This window comes from Ilyonectria robusta (genome assembly GCF_021365365.1).
Source record: "Ilyonectria robusta strain PMI_751 chromosome Unknown BGZ61scaffold_8, whole genome shotgun sequence".
In the NCBI taxonomy this organism is placed as follows: Eukaryota; Fungi; Ascomycota; class Sordariomycetes; order Hypocreales; family Nectriaceae; genus Ilyonectria; species Ilyonectria robusta.
In genome coordinates this window covers 556,818-572,723 of record NW_025764442.1, presented here as the reverse complement: position 1 = coordinate 572,723, position 15,906 = coordinate 556,818, and the positions used below count along the sequence as shown (strand labels likewise).

Genomic DNA, 15,906 nt, shown 5'->3' with positions numbered 1-15,906 from the left:
CGAGTGGGCCGGAGTGGGCCGGCTTCACCCCGGTGCTCCACCCGGAGACCCGTTGTTCATCCTCCGTCGACGACTCTCACGGCTCGACGGCGCCAAGCCGACCACGGGTCCGCCGTTGTCCGGGCGTGGCCCGACTCGTTCGCAGCATGTCCGCCAAGGCGCTTTCTCTTCTCTGGTGGTGTTCCGGCGGGGATTTGCTGCAATCCTAGAATACCCGATGGCCCTTGGCACTCGCTACGCCTCCATGGGCCATTCGTCTGGGACACTCATGATGGAACACCATATGGGACGTCATGACACGTCGATTCCAGCATCGCCTCCTCTCCAGGATTGTTACGTACTACGCCCCGTCTCCCCATGGGACAAGTGCTATTGCCCCAGGTCATCGCCCTCAGGGGCTCCCGCTTCCCCATGGTGAAGATGATTCCTCAAGCCTTGGCTTGCCTCACGACGCAACTTGCACAGCAAATGCGTCGCCCCCATTCGCCTGTGAAGATCGGACCCCGAGCATACCGGAGAAATATATGGCAGGTCGACGGGCCCGTGCCGGTGATGGGTCCGCGAGGAGAGTCCCGTGCCGAGCGGTGATGCCGCCTTTCATCTTGACCCTTTTAGGCGCGGCCAAATAATATCGTGGTACCACCGCGGCATCCCCCCAGATCCCTTCTCCCTCCTCCGCACGCCTCACCGCGGCGTTCTCGCCGACTCGCATTCAACCCTCAGCCTTGCCCAAGACACGAAGTACCACCTAGCTTTTCGCAGCTGCTTCTTTGGGCAAGCTTGATCTTGCTCATCGGCCACCCGTCTCTATCTCCCGTCTCCCGTCTACTAGGGGCAGAGCAGGCCATTCCGGCATCCGCTGCGGCTCTGTCCAAGAATGCCGCCACGAACTAACTCTGTTTTGGCCTGCTACTTGATGCCACTTCCCATCTCATCCCTTTCACTGTCTGCAATGCTCGAGAGTATGTTTACCGCGCAGTACGCTTTCCGATGGCACAACCTAAGAGACCCGTGCACTATGACCCATACAGAACCTTGCTCCTACGAGGAAGGGCCTGCGGTATTTTGTGCATGAACTTGTTTGTGCTTGCTAACAACTCCGCTCCTGGAGGAGTCGCGTCATGGATTGTTGGTCACGATCTCCTCATCGCTACAGCTCTCACACCTCAACGCCAATAAGGTTCCTACATCAAAGTCTCTTGACAGTATCACTCGGCTCTGCATCCCCTTCCACCCTAGGGCCGCAAATTTTGAATTCCCCAGGGGTCAATATCACCGTCACACCGTCACGCCTACTACGGGCGGAACTTAGCCGATCCTCGCGTTAACATCCTGGAGTTGCCAAGTCATCATCGACCCGTTACGGCTCCGCTGCGCAACTCTCATTACGTACATTCGAATCCCTCTCAAAGTTGGTTGCCAATTTATGCGACCTTGGTCGTCCGCGGTATAATGGCATTAGAGGGGATGTATGGGGCTAAAAGATGCCAAGATGACTCGTCACCCGAGTTTAAAAAAGTGTCCGCTTCACTACTGCTAGCATTGATGAGGACAATCTACAACCGTGCCATATATATGACGTCTAAAGTACTCATCTTCTCGACCATCTGACATAAAGCATTGTCACCGCAGGTTGTCATCAATGCGACAGGCTAGGTCTCGAATTCTGCCGACAACCAGGACCGGGTTCTTCGGGACCTTTTTGACTCGATACAGTCGACTGGGTGGGCATTACAGGGTCTGGGTCTATAAACAACATCGTACAACAACCGGAGGCCTAAAAGGCCCTCTCTTGGGCATCGGGATGAATTGGAGAAATCCGAACGACTCCGATTAGGCTGAAAGCCGGTCGTACCCGGCCTTGGGCAGCTCTCGGATCTCGACAGACGACAGTTTCACCTGAGACAAGTGTTCTGATTCCTCTTGATGAGGCAGGGCAAACAAACGGTAATGATCGACAGCGAGGGTACTTGACCCCTCATATTTTGGAACGCCCAGGACATCTCTCGCCAAGTGCAACACCTACATGCTTCTTCGACAAGAGAGAGCACATCGCTACTTACCGAACTCCCAACAATGCCACTCTACGCATGCCATGCACTCCTTTTCGCCCATCTAGAGACGATCTAAGATTCACAGCAACCTTTCCACTCAACCACATCTCCCTGGCGAATGCCAGGAGTTGGACTGTCCTGCACTTCCGAGGTGCATTTAAACTACCGCTACTCTTTGATCGAGGCAAGTTGATGGCTTCCATGTGATATACCAAAGTTTTCCACGAGGAGTTGTTGATATTGAACGATACTGGTAGTCACCTCATTCCCGCCTAACCAAACCCGCGCTCCTTTCACGATGTCATTTTGACAGAGAGGAGTTGCACACGAACGGATTTACGGCCGCATTCTTTGTTCCTGCAGGTTTCAGTAAAGCATTGAAGGCTGCCGAAGCCTTCCCAGCTACGGTATCCCGGGGTGATTGTTGCTGAGTATTCCCTAGTCTCTTGTTTCACCTGCATCGATCGATTCCCAGTTCTGTAAGTACGGGGCGAACCAGATTGCTTGCGTCCAAGCTGCCTCGTACTTGATCACATCCTAACATTCTCCGAGTGAGGTGATACTTCCTCGGATCACTGGTGACTGGCAGTTGACCATTCTCTGAAATCCTTCACTTGCTACACTATACTCCGAAGACTGGACGAATAGCCTGCTCATAGTACAGTTTAACAACCGTTTGCGGCATTGGATACTCGTAAAAACTTACCGCGAGTGGAAAAGGATAGCCGCTGTATCCAACTGGTCCTCACAGAATTCTTTTTTGCGTATTACCATTCCATCAACGTTGAGACGGTCACCTCTCGGTATGTGCTAACCCCAATGGAGGAAAAACTCGCAGAGTTTGAAGAATTCGGAAACGAAACAGCACTGGGCAACACTGAAGCTTCTAATAACTGATGGAAGATGATGAGCTTCATGGGAAAGAGGCCGAAAATGTACATGTACGATCGGGAGGATGATTGCTATGGTTCATGGGAGGTTGGCAATGTATTCATGGGTAATTTCCATCACAAGAAATCTCTTCTCTTCAGTTAAGGCGATCTTCAGGGCGTGTTCAGTGTCCCCATTCGTGGCAGATGGCGGGGCGACTTCGCTCCTTCCCCTTACAACTCGATTCGGCTCCTTCTCTATTTGTCGCAGCTACAGATCGTACTGGAAACGTATTGTCAGGATTCCGTACGAAAATTTTGAGGATTGTTGCCCAGCTTCACTATCGCATATCCCATCGTTTCCCGCCCAATTCGCCTGAATAATCATGGACGTTCCGGTGATGTCGTTTGATGACGAACTTGTGGCTTGGTCGTCATGTGACCCTGATGCAGAAGACCTTTGGCCAGAAGATGGCCCTTCTTTCTGGCCTTCGTCCTCTACCGAATCACCTCCCTCGCTCTCGCCTCCCTCAACTTCTGGTGATTCTTCTTTCCCATCGCCTGCCACGCCATCATCATCGGCGTTGCAAGTACTGCCATCGTTGCTTCTCTTAACTCATGAAGAGAAGGTTTTTCCTCTCATCTAAAATTGGAAGTCTTAGACCTTAGACTCATGCACAACAAAAGATTCAACTCGACAAAACTAAATAAAATAAATACGTAAAAATCCAAGAGAATAAATACTAAGAGCTGGTATTTTAAATAATAGATAATTATCAGTATAATTGAAGAATGTATTCATGTGTGCGAATAGCAATACTCATTTACATATGTGAATCAGTTGCTAATCGTCCCTGAGAATGGTAAGCGTCAAGAGGTCTAGGGTAAGTCATTTGAGCCTCAGGCCACCGCCCTGAGTGAGACATTCCTTCTAATCTTACGATTCATCTTACCTCATCATTCAACCCAACGTCAACTCCAGACTCACTGATCGAATTGCTAGGGCTCTCGGCAATACGGCTGTGCAGAAGTAAGCTCCAGAAAGCTCCAGTGCCGCGTGTTGCTTGTCGTCGAAGGTTCAGAATCGGATGATCCGAGGATCGTGAGTTGTGAATACGGGAGCCGATCTCACATTGTCTATGCTTCATCTGGGTTTGGCAATTGACCTGGATTTTCAGTAATCTGATCTCGTTGATTCCATTTGGATTGGGTTGATAGAGCCTCGACTGTGGGACCTCATCGACTGGTCGCGTCATCTATCAACCATCAATCATCTAAAACATCCTGAACACCCACATCCATCGCCAACAATGGGTTCCTCGGACATTGCTCCGGCTACAGCGCCTAATTGGCTTGTTCCAGCTTCCACAGCCTGCCTCGGCGCCGGAATCGCCTTCTGGCTGGCGGCCTACGTCTTCATGATCCGTCGTTCCCTGGCCACCAAAGCGACACCCGCGCCTCTGCTCGCTCTCGCGCTCAACCTCTCCTGGGAGGTTGTCTACGCGTTTGGAGTATGCGAAGCGCCGATAGAGTTCTTCGGCTTCACACTTTGGCTACTTCTCGACATCCCGGTGCTGTATGTCACGCTCAAGACGGCTCCTCGCTCGTTCGCATCGTCGCCTCTCATCGCAAGGAACATCCCATTGCTACTAGGCATCATGTTCTTGTTTGGTCTGGTCGGCAACGCACTATTCGTCTGGTGGTGGCTGAAGGAGCCGCACCGCGGCTACGGCATCAAATGGGGCAAGACGTGGAAGGGCCGCGAAGCGCGCGACACTACCGAGTTGGCCTTTTGGTCGGCTGGCGTGGCGCAAATGACCTTCAGCATCAGCGCCCTGGCTATGCTCCTCCAGCGAGGACACTCAGGCGGACAAAGCTATGCAATTTGGTGAGTCTTTCTAAGATGCAATTATCAGACTTTCCGCGTTATTGCAAACCTCGATTGTCCAAGGGGGTGTCTGCATCGACATCTCTACGCCTTTTGAGCTATCATTTTGAGCTCGCTTGTTGCCCCTTTTCATTGGATACAGTTTGTCTGTCTTAGTTGTTTGATCCACGGAGAATGGTGCTCTACTGCAGTTTGCGTGTCAGGTGTTGTTTTCCTCAGCCCAAAGGTGGCGAGCCAAGTGGTCTGGATTACACCAGAAGCACAGCCGCACACATTCATGATGGATGCAGACGGCAATCCCGCTACACCCCGAGCCCCCACGATATGACGCCTTGCGCTGACTACATGTTATCTCGCACAGGTTTTGTCGATTCGTTGGCACTCTCATGGGACTTCCCGTGACTACTGTCTTGTTGTGGTGGTATTGGCCGGAGGCTCATGGCTTTGTACTCCATCCTCTTGGCGTCTTCATCATCGGTACAGCAACTTGTTGTGACATTGCCTACCCGTTTGTGTTGGCACACGTTCGATCAACGGAGCGGATCCTCCCCGACGGAACTGTGGTGGCTGGGGAAGAGAATGCCAACGACAAGAAGCGCCAGTAAGCCATTGAATGGATGCGCCATGCAGGGGCGACACACCTGAATGGGATGAGTATGGGTACACACACCTGTCAGAACTCAAATGGAACCAGTCTTTGTTGAGCAGTGATAATTGATATGGGAAACGGTAGTCGGCATAACCAACTGCCGTCTCACGTCAAGACGCGAAGCAACGACGAAAATGTTACAAACAGAGTCACATAAAAAAGCAACGCCGGCGGGGCCAGACCAACAATTAGCGGCGGCCGCTCAAGGGTGATGTGCATGGCATGTTGGTTGTTGGTTGATGCTGGACTGCCGATGCAACGCAATCCAGGCACCCAGTAGCGGGATCGTGATCTCACGAACAAGGCAAGGCCTAGGCGCAAAAGGCAAGGGATAGCGTAAGCCCTCAACTAGCTACCGCTCTCTATTGTCGATCATGTGGGACGTCAGCCCGGCTAGTGTTTATGTCCTTCGCTCAAGACGGAAGACTGTGGCGCTAAGTCTATTATCGTGTGTTGAGGGATGATTGAAATCTGCCTAGCGCGCCACGGGACTGTCACTGGCTGTTGGTTGTGAGGGTGGCTTTAATGATATGTCACAAATCCGGCAGATGGAACCCTGAACTGGCCGCTCTTGCAGAAAGCTAGCGGAACATGGTAGTTTTGCTCCTTACTTGATCCGCCTTGCACATATACCCTTGAAAGCGAATTACTTGAGCTCTGGGGTGCTGAGCCAACTCACACGACTATTACTTCTCACTCACGGCGAGCGGAAAAGGACGGTCGTCGTGTCCAACCGAGCTCCTGGAGCTCACACGTAGTGTCATAATTTGAGCACTGGGTCGGGTTCTCCTTGTAGAAGAATTTGGAGCTTGATGCCGTACTGGGAGATGGTTATGTTGCAGTCTATTGATCGCGAATGGGGAGGTTCTTAGTGGGGGAAACTGTAGGCGGGCGGACATGAGAAATTTGATGGTTGTGGATTCACAGGAAGGCCAAGAGTGGCCAGACATTGGTTGTGGCGATGAAGATAATTCGATTGTCATTAAACACTGAGTAATACCCATTATCTTGATCTTCGCAATTGCCTGCTTTGCCACGGCTAGAACGAGCGTGGGGACGCGTTCAGTATCTCGGCGCTGGTCACGGCGGACGATACGACCCTGTTTTTAGCGTTGCAATTCGACCCAGTTCCTTCATTCACGGTAAAATATCCCATTCCTATCCAGGTGGTGCATGTGGATGACCGTCCCTGGGATGTCGTTCGGGGATAACTTCGAGGCTTGGTTTCTTTGTTACCAAAAGGCGGGAGACGCGGGGGATTATACGATTAAATCCTAGCACAAATAAAATTGAGTACCGTACCTAGACTGGTCTTTGAAGGCCGTACGGGCTGCCGCCATGTTGTTGGCTTGGCCTATATGACCACGAGTACAGGGCCAAAGTCGGACAATCAAGCGTCGTGTAAATATCCCCCGCACCGAATAATATGGATAAAAATTGACAAAGTGCCCCATTATTTAATTATGAGTAGTTATTGCGATCTAAGTACAATTATGGTCTACGTATAATTATGGTCTCCAAAAGGCAGACTGCTGCGTTGACAAGTCGCATTGGCAATCAGCTGCGCTGTGTTATCCCGCCACACACACACACGGAATCGCAATTGGTAGCAAAGGCCACCCCCATGAATCCACATATTTAATCCTTGTGAGCTGAATACCTGTCACTTTATCTGCCCTATTCTCCTATTAGGGCAAGATTCGGGCACAAGCCGATGACGATGGGTGCCAAATGCCGTGAGCAGTGGACAGGGCTGCAGGACGGGAAGCTAGACAAGGGTCGGGACACAACCAACAAAGTCTTGGCCAGCGCACTGGCAACCACACGAATAGATCACTAATCTATAATCTATCCGTCAATCAACGACTAAGACAAATGGCGTTGGCTACATAGTACTAGTCAGATAGTCCCAAGCTGTCGGTAACGAAGGAGATAGGCAAACAAACCTTAGGAAGTGGGTTAGTGGCACTGATCATCGGATGAAGCCAGTCGAAGTGTCTTTCAGTGCCCCAAGGCTGCAGTTGGCGGAAGTACTATTGATTCAATACGTCGTGGCTTTCAAGTCTGCACTCATGTCTCAGAGCCATTTGAGTCAGCTCTTGGCGTAGTAGCAATTTGGGAGAGTTTGCTAGTTCCGCCCTATGGGATTCCTCAAAAGAAGCGAATAGACTTCGCAATGCCACCCTTCCGAGACATTGCTTATGGCTTTATCAGCCAGCCACGAACCAATTCATGCACGTAGGGACAAACAGCTTGGCACGCAATAAACCGGAGTAACAATAGGACGCCCAATAAGTTCAAAAGTGAGGCGGACAATGCTAGAGAACGCCATACAAGTCACATGTTCAAACACGGGTGCGGGTGCGGGTGCAAGCATCTCATGCCGGGGGTCCCATGATAGGCCGGGGGCCTAGATCGTGGAGTACTATGTAGGAAATCTTGATGCAGGCTGGTGGCGGCGTCCATTGTGGCATGAGGCCTTGATCACGTTTCGGCCAGGCTGACTTGGGCCAAGCCGCCCGTCTTCCAGCATCACAACATGCGGTGGGTGGGCGGTCGTGCGAGATGGCCCGAGGGTGAGATGCGCGCCTCGGGGTGTGAAGCCATCCGCGATCGCCGATGGGTGGTGAGTCTATGCTCGGAGCGAGTGGCATCAGGTTCCGGGCCTCGCGGGGACAGGACAAGACGGCTCCGGATCAGAACACGCGTCGCCCGTTGAGGAAATGCTCCTTTGGGCAAGCGGACACCGAGGATGTTTCTCTCGTCAAGTCCCATTGACCCAAAGGTGGGCAGTTTGACAAGGAACGTAGAATTTCGCCTGGAGCGCAATGGGGTGTGGAAGTTCTGCAAGTCGACCATTTAGGAAATAGGACTCGGGCGTGAGGGTTTGACGCCGTTTGAAGTTTGACGTGCAGGGGGCTTTGCGAATAGGCGGGGGTTTGCAGGGCGAACGAGATGCAGTTAACCGGGGTTCGTGGATCTTCTCGAAGCGATCCCATCGGCCCTTGCTCGCGTCATCTCGGCGATATGTCATGGATATCATGGATGGATGAGTGTGAGGATGCTTGGCTGTCATGGATATCGTCCGGATAATTGTTCACAGGCCTCGTGTTGAGTTGCACCGGAGCCCACAAGTCCGGCGTTTAAAGAATCGCCCTAAAAGGCTCTGGAGCCCTAGGAGCCCTGCAGCGCCCTCGCAGCGACCCTCGTAACGCTTTCGGCGCCGTGGTCCAGCGACGTGGATTCTTTTTTGAAGCTGTTGACCGAGCAGTTGGCGCACTTTTCCACCTGTCAATGCCCTTCCATGCACACCCCCTTCAGGGCATCGCAGGCCTCCCAGGCGTACTTTCAGTCCACAGGACCCCTAGGAACCCCCGAGACGCTGGAGACGTTCGAGACGTTTCCCGAGCAGACGGTTTGGCATTGACATCTTGGCGCCTGGACGAGTGGCCAGGAAACCCTTGCACCACGTCCGAGTGAGGCGGGTTTGGATGTCCGAGCCCTCGCAAGCGTAGCTCTCAGTAGCCACCTTACGACTTGTCAAGGCTGCGCCACGGACTACGTCGGTGAAGTCGCCAAACACAGCCGACGGCTTTGGAACCGAGCTTCGATGTCGCACGACGGTGGCCAACATGGGCAACGGTGGCCTTGCTCGCTGGCCGTGCGTTGGCTGCGACGGCCGCGAGCGTCCCTGGCCTTTCCGACGCTGCCACCTCGGTGAGCGACGACCTTCAAGGGACTCCCCAGTAGGACCGTATGCAGGGTTCGAAAACCGGTGAGCGGTTCGTTGTGGGGTAGACGTCTTCTAGACGGTGATGGGTGCAGTCCACCAAGTACTCCATACCAACCATACAGTAAGTCCGCCATGTCACACCAGGGGTCTGGCTCGCCTGCCCGCGCAGCCGGAGCTGTTGGCTGCGACGGACTGCAGCCTCCATCCGGGGCATCCACGGCCCCTTGAAATGCCAAATCTCAATCCTCATGTCATGGCTTCATTTTGTGCTCACCAACAGCCAAGACCGCAGTCGCACCCGGCACTTCTGCTGCGCAATGGCCGCCACAGCAGTAACTAGGGGAGCACGTCAACGATGACCCCTCTCACACCTTACATCCCACGCCGGACCAGGTTGGCATCGTGACAGAGCGTGGGGTTTCCCGGTCACACACGTGGAATTGGCGAGGGATGAGGGATGAGGGATGAGGGATAATTGCAGGTGCCTCCCACGGGCCCTCGGTGACGGAAAGCTCGCATGATGACCCGAAATGACGAAATGGCGAAACCATCCCTAAATCATCATGACGGAGCATTGACGACTCGGAGCAGAGTCGATTGCTTGACACATCAGGAGGATGCGGAGCTCGCCGTTGTCCTGGGATATTCCCTCCTCCAGTTTGCACCCCCATCAACTCCCGGCCAAGTATCGTCAAATATGACCCACGCTGTTTGACACCAGCACACCCTCCTCTGTCAAGGGCTGGCACATGCGAGATCCGATGGGGAATCCCCTCTTCGAGTACTACCAGCCTTTGAGGCTCCCACATTGCACGTTGGGTCACACAAAAGTTAAAGTGCTGTGGCAGTGAGGCATCCTCGTAGTAATTACCTGCCCCCTACGGACGGTGCTTCGTTCGGCCAACTGATTGCTCACTTTGACCACCAGCACCAGCACATACCACCCTAGCCAAGGTACTGAGACAAGGGACCTTTGTGAGGGAGCGCTTGCTAGCATCACCTTCCCCAAAATGAGCATATCAACCCAACTAGGCCTGATGTGGCAATTTTTAGAGGGTTCAATATTCGAACATCTTATCTCATGTGCAAATTTCAGTGAATGACCTCTGGATATGCGGTCATGCTCTGGTGTAGGAGGGTATGCCGTGTTGGTGATTGGAGGTTGCGGAGAGGCGGTCGGCGGCGAGTCCCTAATTCACAGCTGCAGGTCTAAGTTAGTGACAGTCCTCAGAAGCCGGAGTGTTGTTTCAACGACACATCGAATGGGCCATCATGTAATACCACACGCAATCTGCCGGGGAGGTGTGTGGACAGGGCGAACAACCGACGACGGCATGACCGAGTGCTCGCTTCCGGAAGGCAATTGTAAAAAGGCCCTATGGGTTGATAAGAAAGGGATCAAACGTGTAGGGCTGTTTGTCTCACAGTGAAATTCCTACAAAGTGGATTCTGGCTGTAGATGCAAGCAGGGTACATCAGGCGATTGACTGGGGCGCTGGCTTCAGCTGGTAATGGCAGGCCCATTTGTTATCATGGGGCGCGGTCCAGCTGGCTGGTAGAGATACAGGCACTGATACTCGCGGCTACAGATGTATGATATGATGTGATAGCAAAGATTAAGGTTTAGGAGGGGGAGCGAAGGCGTAGATAATGGGAAACGAAGCATCTCCGGATTCTTATCAGCGCCAAAAGGAGGCAAAGAAGTGAGGGATGCTTGTCCCTAAAGCCGTCAATGCAACCAAGGCGATGCCCATGAGACATCGACCCCCATCCTCCAGCCCAGTCATTACGATCATCCGGCGCCATCTCCCACTCACCCCCCTCCTCAGAACACCAGACCGCCTACCCACGTTTACACCCCACGTTGAGATCTCCGGCGCGCAGCTCTCCCCACCGGCCGAGATTACCTCATACGTTGTTTTCGTACGTGACACAATCGCAGCGCAGCGCACACGCCCCCTTGGCGCGCAATCGCAATCGCCATCGCCATCTCGTAGCCGGCGAGCGAAGCCAGCCGGTGGCTGCATCTCGGAACGGGTCGATGGCAGGCGGGCTGTGGTAATTGTCCGACGTCCCGATGCGAGCAGGTGGCGCACGTGTCTCATCCCACGGAGAAGTGGACATGATCGGGATGAACCACTGCGCTGCAATGGTGGTCCATCACAGGACGGCACCTAACTACTCGGTAGTCTGCTATGTATGCAGTATACACACCGCACACGCTGCACCTACAAGCCGTGCATGCTGTTAGGGATGTCACTTTGACTATTGTGGTTGCAGAGGTTTTATGTGTTTAGCCGCGCTTCCCAGCACAGTCTCGCAAAGCAGGCATTGAATTAGCAAAGCGTTGTTGTCTCTCATCTCACCGTCGCTGGTCAACTTTTGAGGCCCCTAACTAGACCTCATCGAACGCGCAACAATCAAGGTTTTGCTGCCAGCCACCTAGGAGCAAGAGTAGGCCGCATGGGTAAGTCCGACTCCCAAGGACGACCCGCCAAGTACCTACGTGTTTGACATCGCTGTCGCCCGCCAATGCCCGCTGGACCCATTTGCGAGTGTTTTTCTCCGACTTTTCTAGTCCGTGTTAGATAGCTACCGTGAACCTCTCCCGCCAGTCAGCGTCCACGGAGGCGTCGGAGCGTCGGAGGGGTTCCAAAGACAATACCCTTAGACGGTAGCCCGAACTGGGCCAATGTTGGCGCAGTGGCGGCGGCGGTGGCGGCGAGTGAGACAAGGGCTTGTCTGTAAAGAGTGAAAGCAGTGCGTGGGGGAAAGAGACAACTACCGTAAAGTCCCCTAGCGGCAGCAAGTAGACGAAGAAAAAGCAAACACGACGACAAAATCCTTGGCCACGGCTCCCTACCAAGGACGCGCGAGACGGAACGAGTAGGGCTGGCGGCGCGCCGCAGTAGCGTTGGCGGAAAGTACAGGGGACGACGACGCCCTGAACGACAGGAGAAGCAGCAGCATGGGTATTGACAACCGCCAGAACTTGTTGGACCAGTGGGCGGGCATTGGGCAGATTATTGAGATGATCGACCTCCGTAGGCGACCGTGGGACGATGAATGAAGTCTAGTGGATCGAATCAGGCCGCCAGGAGAGACGGTCTGGGACAAGGGGGACAGGTGAATTGGCATGGCAGGGTATGACAGGGCCTCGCAGGGCATGACAGGGCCTCGCAGATGGGCGACATGGCGTACATAGGCGCGGTAGTCGATGGGAAAAGCCAGGTGATGCCATGTGTTCAGGTGTCTGCATCCCTAGTAGCTGTCTGCATCCGCAGCGTACTACATCCTCTGTACGTCCGAACTGTGCTGTAACTCTACGGCGCATGCGTCTAGGTTGTCGAACCGGGCAGCGTTGCAACCCTCTGTAGTTGTTGGTCGACGTATAATAATTTTCGGTCGTCTATATCGGCAGACGGATATAGGTGAAGCTCGATCATTGCTATTTCGAGACCCCCGACTTGTCTCTGGCGTATGCACAGACTCAGACACGGACCGCGTCGACGTCTCAGAGAGTCTCAGGCGAGCCTCATTTCATCTGCGCAGTTATCAATCTCCATCAGGAGACGCATCGTTGCCATGGTCATCTCCTGGCCGCGTCGTCCGCTATGATCGCCATCCGCCATCTGCTCGAGAGAGCAGCGGCTACTGCACCCTCGCACAGCACCCACCACATAGCCTCGCAAACTAGCAACGAGAGAAAGCATATTGTAAACACAGCTCGTCAGCTAAAATCGAAGCCGCCCAAACTCTCGCGAAGCAGCATGCTTTGGCAGCCAACCAAGCCCTCGACGGCCGGCACTGGAGGCGGGGAGCCAGGGGCCAGGGTTACAGGGCACGAGATGCCGCCACGCGTCGACGGCCAACGGGGATCCATTCCAACCCACCGGCGCGCAACCCAATCGCAACAGCGCTGTGGCGATCCAGCGGTGGCGAGCGGTTGGACCGGCGACCTGGACCTCGTCACGTCGCGGGGAAGCTCTCTTGTACGGAGCCTCGTGTGCTGGGGATTGCGTTTGGGCAGAGACGTAGATATATGCCACCGCCCAACAGTCACGACACCGCGAATTGAATCGTCCGGCGGGGAAATGCAAAAACGCTAGACTGCCTCAGCGGCGGGAAGCGGGAGAGCGTCGCGGGCCGAGCGGCTAGTTCCAAACGCCCTCCGCCGGCATGCCTCTCTCGTGAACGGTGATGCCACATCGCTAGCTGTACGACCCGGCGGTAGCGGCGTGTAGGATTGCGAGCGGCGATGGTTCCTGACTCGACGTGCGTCCACCAAGGCCCACGAGACGTCATTCCATGGGGCCTTGCAACTGCTAAGGCGACCCGGATGGCCTGGCGGAGCGCATAGGGGTGTGTTTTCTCCTTGGGCATGCGTACTCGCTTGGTGTTTCCTCGATGGGTCTTCCGCTCACCGTTCACCGCGATGATGCTGCTGCCGCCGGGGGTTGGTGATACGAACCAGACGCACGCGTAGACTACACATGTAATGATGCCAAGGCTTTTATGTGCAAAACTTTGCTTTCTTTATCTCTTTGTATTTTCCCTGCGCCGAACAGTATGTGGTAATCGTACCTGTCTGTGGTTCCAGTCGATGGAGTGTAGCAAAAAAGAACTAAGACTACATGTAAAACACGGAATGATCCAAGCCCTGAACCCCAAAATCTTCCTGATCCATCCCAGTTATGTCGCCATGGTGTGGCAAAACGAAAAAACGCCATGCCGGAGAGAGAGTACAGTGATGGGAAAGGCAACAAGCCCCCCAAACAAGACCGTTCCCAAGCCATCAATGAGTGCCCTTGATCCCAAATGCCCATTTCCTTAGTCCATGCACCCCAAGAAAACAAAAGGAAAGAAAAAAAAATCGCGCCAGTTGCCCCCCTACCAATACCGTTCTGTCTCATTCCCCCACGTCCCGAGGCTTGATCACTGGGGTTGCTTGATCCCATCTGTCATCCGTCCGAACCTGGACACCGGGACCACGCCATGGCCTGTGGGCCGAATCCCACGGCGGCCGCGGCCATCCCACCATGCGAGCGAGCCTTGTCGTTGACCGCCCTGAGGCTGGCTGTGGCGTCCAATGCCGGCCCAGGAGGTGTCGTTTGGGGGCGGTTGAATGAGGGTGTCGTGGGCCCGGATCTAAGACTTGAGCGTCGCTGGTTTCCCTGGTGCTAGTGGCTGCTGGGCCCGCCGTTCGCTCTTAGCCCAAATCCATCGCCCATGTTTCTGAACCCCAGTTCACACCACCGTTGATCGACGCCCGACACTCCGCAGGCCTCCCTCCGTTAACTCGATGTTGCAGAGCGAGGAGAAGTCGTGTTGTGTGAGGGGCAGGTTTGCACCCAGAGTACCAAGTCTTTATCCGTTCCAAACCCACCCAAAAGGAAAAAAAAGGAAAAGGAAATATCATGTTCCGCTCGCGCCCTCAGTCAAAGTCTCCAGATTTCTGGTGTCATTTTTTCTTTTTCTTTTCGGTTTCGGTTTCGGAGCGTCCGTTGTCGAAATGTAGGTAATAAATAGTCCGTCCTGCGTCCGCCGTAGTCCCACCCTCCATCTCACCGGCTATGGTGGGGTCGACGGGTGGAAGGACCCTCAAGTGTGCAGGCCGGCGTCGGTCCAGGAGGGTGGAAGGTGGAGAGGTGGAAGAATTCGTCGTTTTTGTCTCAGTTTTCAAATCGCCCGGGAAAAGGTGGATTCATGTTATGCTCGAAATCGACATGTGGGGGGGTCCGCGTCGGGACGTGTCTTAGCCGCTTCGTTGGGTATCATATCGCAGGTCGGGTAGCGGCGGAGAGCGTAGAGGGTCGAGATATTCCGACCTGCGCGGAGGGACGTTCTCATTGTGCCGAGAGCTGCGGAGTATATGACATGCGAGATTCAGGTCGCTGGATGAGCTTGGCCCAAGGATGGGTGCTTGGCTGCTGACGTTCGCGGCATGCGGCTGGATGGCTAGTCAGTATGATGTGTCGCTAACGTCTGGCGGCAGATTGAGCCCGGAAAAGAATTGGGACATACCACAAATGTCATCGCCCCTGAGAGAAGGTGTTAGCAACGAGTCATTCCTACACATTGCAGTGTGCTTCCATTGTGGATGAGGATGGGGATATGGTTCTGACTCACCAGTACTGCTTGCTCACGATGGTGGGGGGACACCTTCGCTCAGTCTCAATATACTTGGGGCACCAAGACTCTACCAAGTGGTAGTGGTGTTGGCAGCTGAGCTCCTTCTATGACATCGCCATGTTGTTAGTCACGATACTTGAAATCCCTAGGCTGCCGCTGGGTCCGGAGTCTGTGCCGTGGTTCCAATGAGGTGGTCCAACTTACATAGATGTAGTTGCACATGATGGAAGAGGGGAGGGTTAAGTCGAGTAGAGAGACGAGTGGTGGAAGAGATGGAGGATGGTGTATGGAAAACGTGAGGCGGTCGAGACCAAGAAGGTGGGTGTTTGGTGATATATAGTCTCGCGGAGCCGAGAGGAGGATGGTCAAGGAGGAGTGAGCATCAAAGCAAAATGTCTGTCAGAACCACAGCAACGGCAACGCGGCGTCAACGTCGGCAGGGCCGGGGAGGTCGAAGCGTATTTAAAAGAGCAAAAGGCGAATCCAGAGTAATGGTAATAGTCATTGAATCCCAAGAGACGGGGTGAGAGGGGCCGCCGCGTGCTCTGCCCGGGCCCCAGGTGTTTATAATAAGGTCAAAG

At 54.0% G+C, this 15,906-nt stretch overlaps 5 protein-coding genes across 5 annotated transcripts; 2 read left to right on the top strand and 3 right to left on the bottom strand.

Annotated features, from left to right (window-relative positions):
* Positions 1 to 4,124: 4,124 nt before the first annotated feature.
* Positions 4,125 to 5,781, top strand: BGZ61DRAFT_219710 (uncharacterized protein). Its single transcript, XM_046238090.1, has 2 exons — positions 4,125 to 4,811; positions 5,173 to 5,781. The coding sequence occupies exons 1-2, from the start codon at positions 4,234 to 4,236 to the stop codon at positions 5,414 to 5,416; spliced, it is 822 nt and encodes a 273-aa protein (XP_046105253.1). The 5' UTR covers positions 4,125 to 4,233; the 3' UTR covers positions 5,417 to 5,781.
* Positions 5,782 to 9,185: 3,404 nt separating this feature from the next.
* Positions 9,186 to 9,639, top strand: BGZ61DRAFT_449783 (uncharacterized protein; the record flags this gene model as incomplete). Its single annotated transcript, XM_046245653.1, has 1 exon — positions 9,186 to 9,639. A coding segment is annotated over exon 1 (254 nt), but the record flags the coding sequence as incomplete, so codon positions are not given.
* A 1,233-nt stretch (positions 9,640 to 10,872) lies between these two features.
* Positions 10,873 to 12,548, bottom strand: BGZ61DRAFT_517032 (uncharacterized protein; the record flags this gene model as incomplete). The annotated part of the gene is made up of 4 exons (XM_046252314.1): positions 12,057 to 12,548; positions 11,859 to 11,989; positions 11,700 to 11,767; positions 10,873 to 11,367 (listed from the first exon to the last, which is right to left on the bottom strand). The coding sequence occupies exons 1-4, from the start codon at positions 12,359 to 12,361 to the stop codon at positions 10,873 to 10,875; spliced, it is 999 nt and encodes a 332-aa protein (XP_046105251.1). The 5' UTR covers positions 12,362 to 12,548.
* A 967-nt stretch (positions 12,549 to 13,515) lies between these two features.
* On the bottom strand, positions 13,516 to 14,323 carry BGZ61DRAFT_219642 (uncharacterized protein). The gene has a single exon (XM_046238089.1). It carries the CDS (start codon positions 14,149 to 14,151, stop codon positions 13,681 to 13,683), a length of 471 nt encoding a protein of 156 aa, XP_046105250.1. The 5' UTR covers positions 14,152 to 14,323; the 3' UTR covers positions 13,516 to 13,680.
* Positions 14,324 to 14,875: 552 nt separating this feature from the next.
* Positions 14,876 to 15,649, bottom strand: BGZ61DRAFT_219640 (uncharacterized protein). Its single transcript, XM_046238088.1, has 4 exons — positions 15,530 to 15,649; positions 15,323 to 15,429; positions 15,218 to 15,234; positions 14,876 to 15,143 (listed from the first exon to the last, which is right to left on the bottom strand). The coding sequence occupies exons 1-4, from the start codon at positions 15,545 to 15,547 to the stop codon at positions 15,040 to 15,042; spliced, it is 246 nt and encodes an 81-aa protein (XP_046105249.1). The 5' UTR covers positions 15,548 to 15,649; the 3' UTR covers positions 14,876 to 15,039.
* Between the last annotated feature and the right edge of the window lie 257 nt (positions 15,650 to 15,906).

What these genes read in the sequence shown, in the direction of transcription:
- BGZ61DRAFT_219710 (XM_046238090.1), top strand. Translation starts at nt 4,234, where the DNA reads ATGGGTTCCTCGGACATTGCTCCGGCTACAGCGCCTAATTGGCTTGTT. An exon ending in GGACAAAGCTATGCAATTTG is followed by an intron (nt 4,812 to 5,172) that starts GTGAGTCTTTCT and finishes TATCTCGCACAG; the next exon opens with GTTTTGTCGATTCGTTGGCA.
- BGZ61DRAFT_219642 (XM_046238089.1), bottom strand. Translation starts at nt 14,151, where the DNA reads ATGGGATCAAGCAACCCCAGTGATCAAGCCTCGGGACGTGGGGGAATG.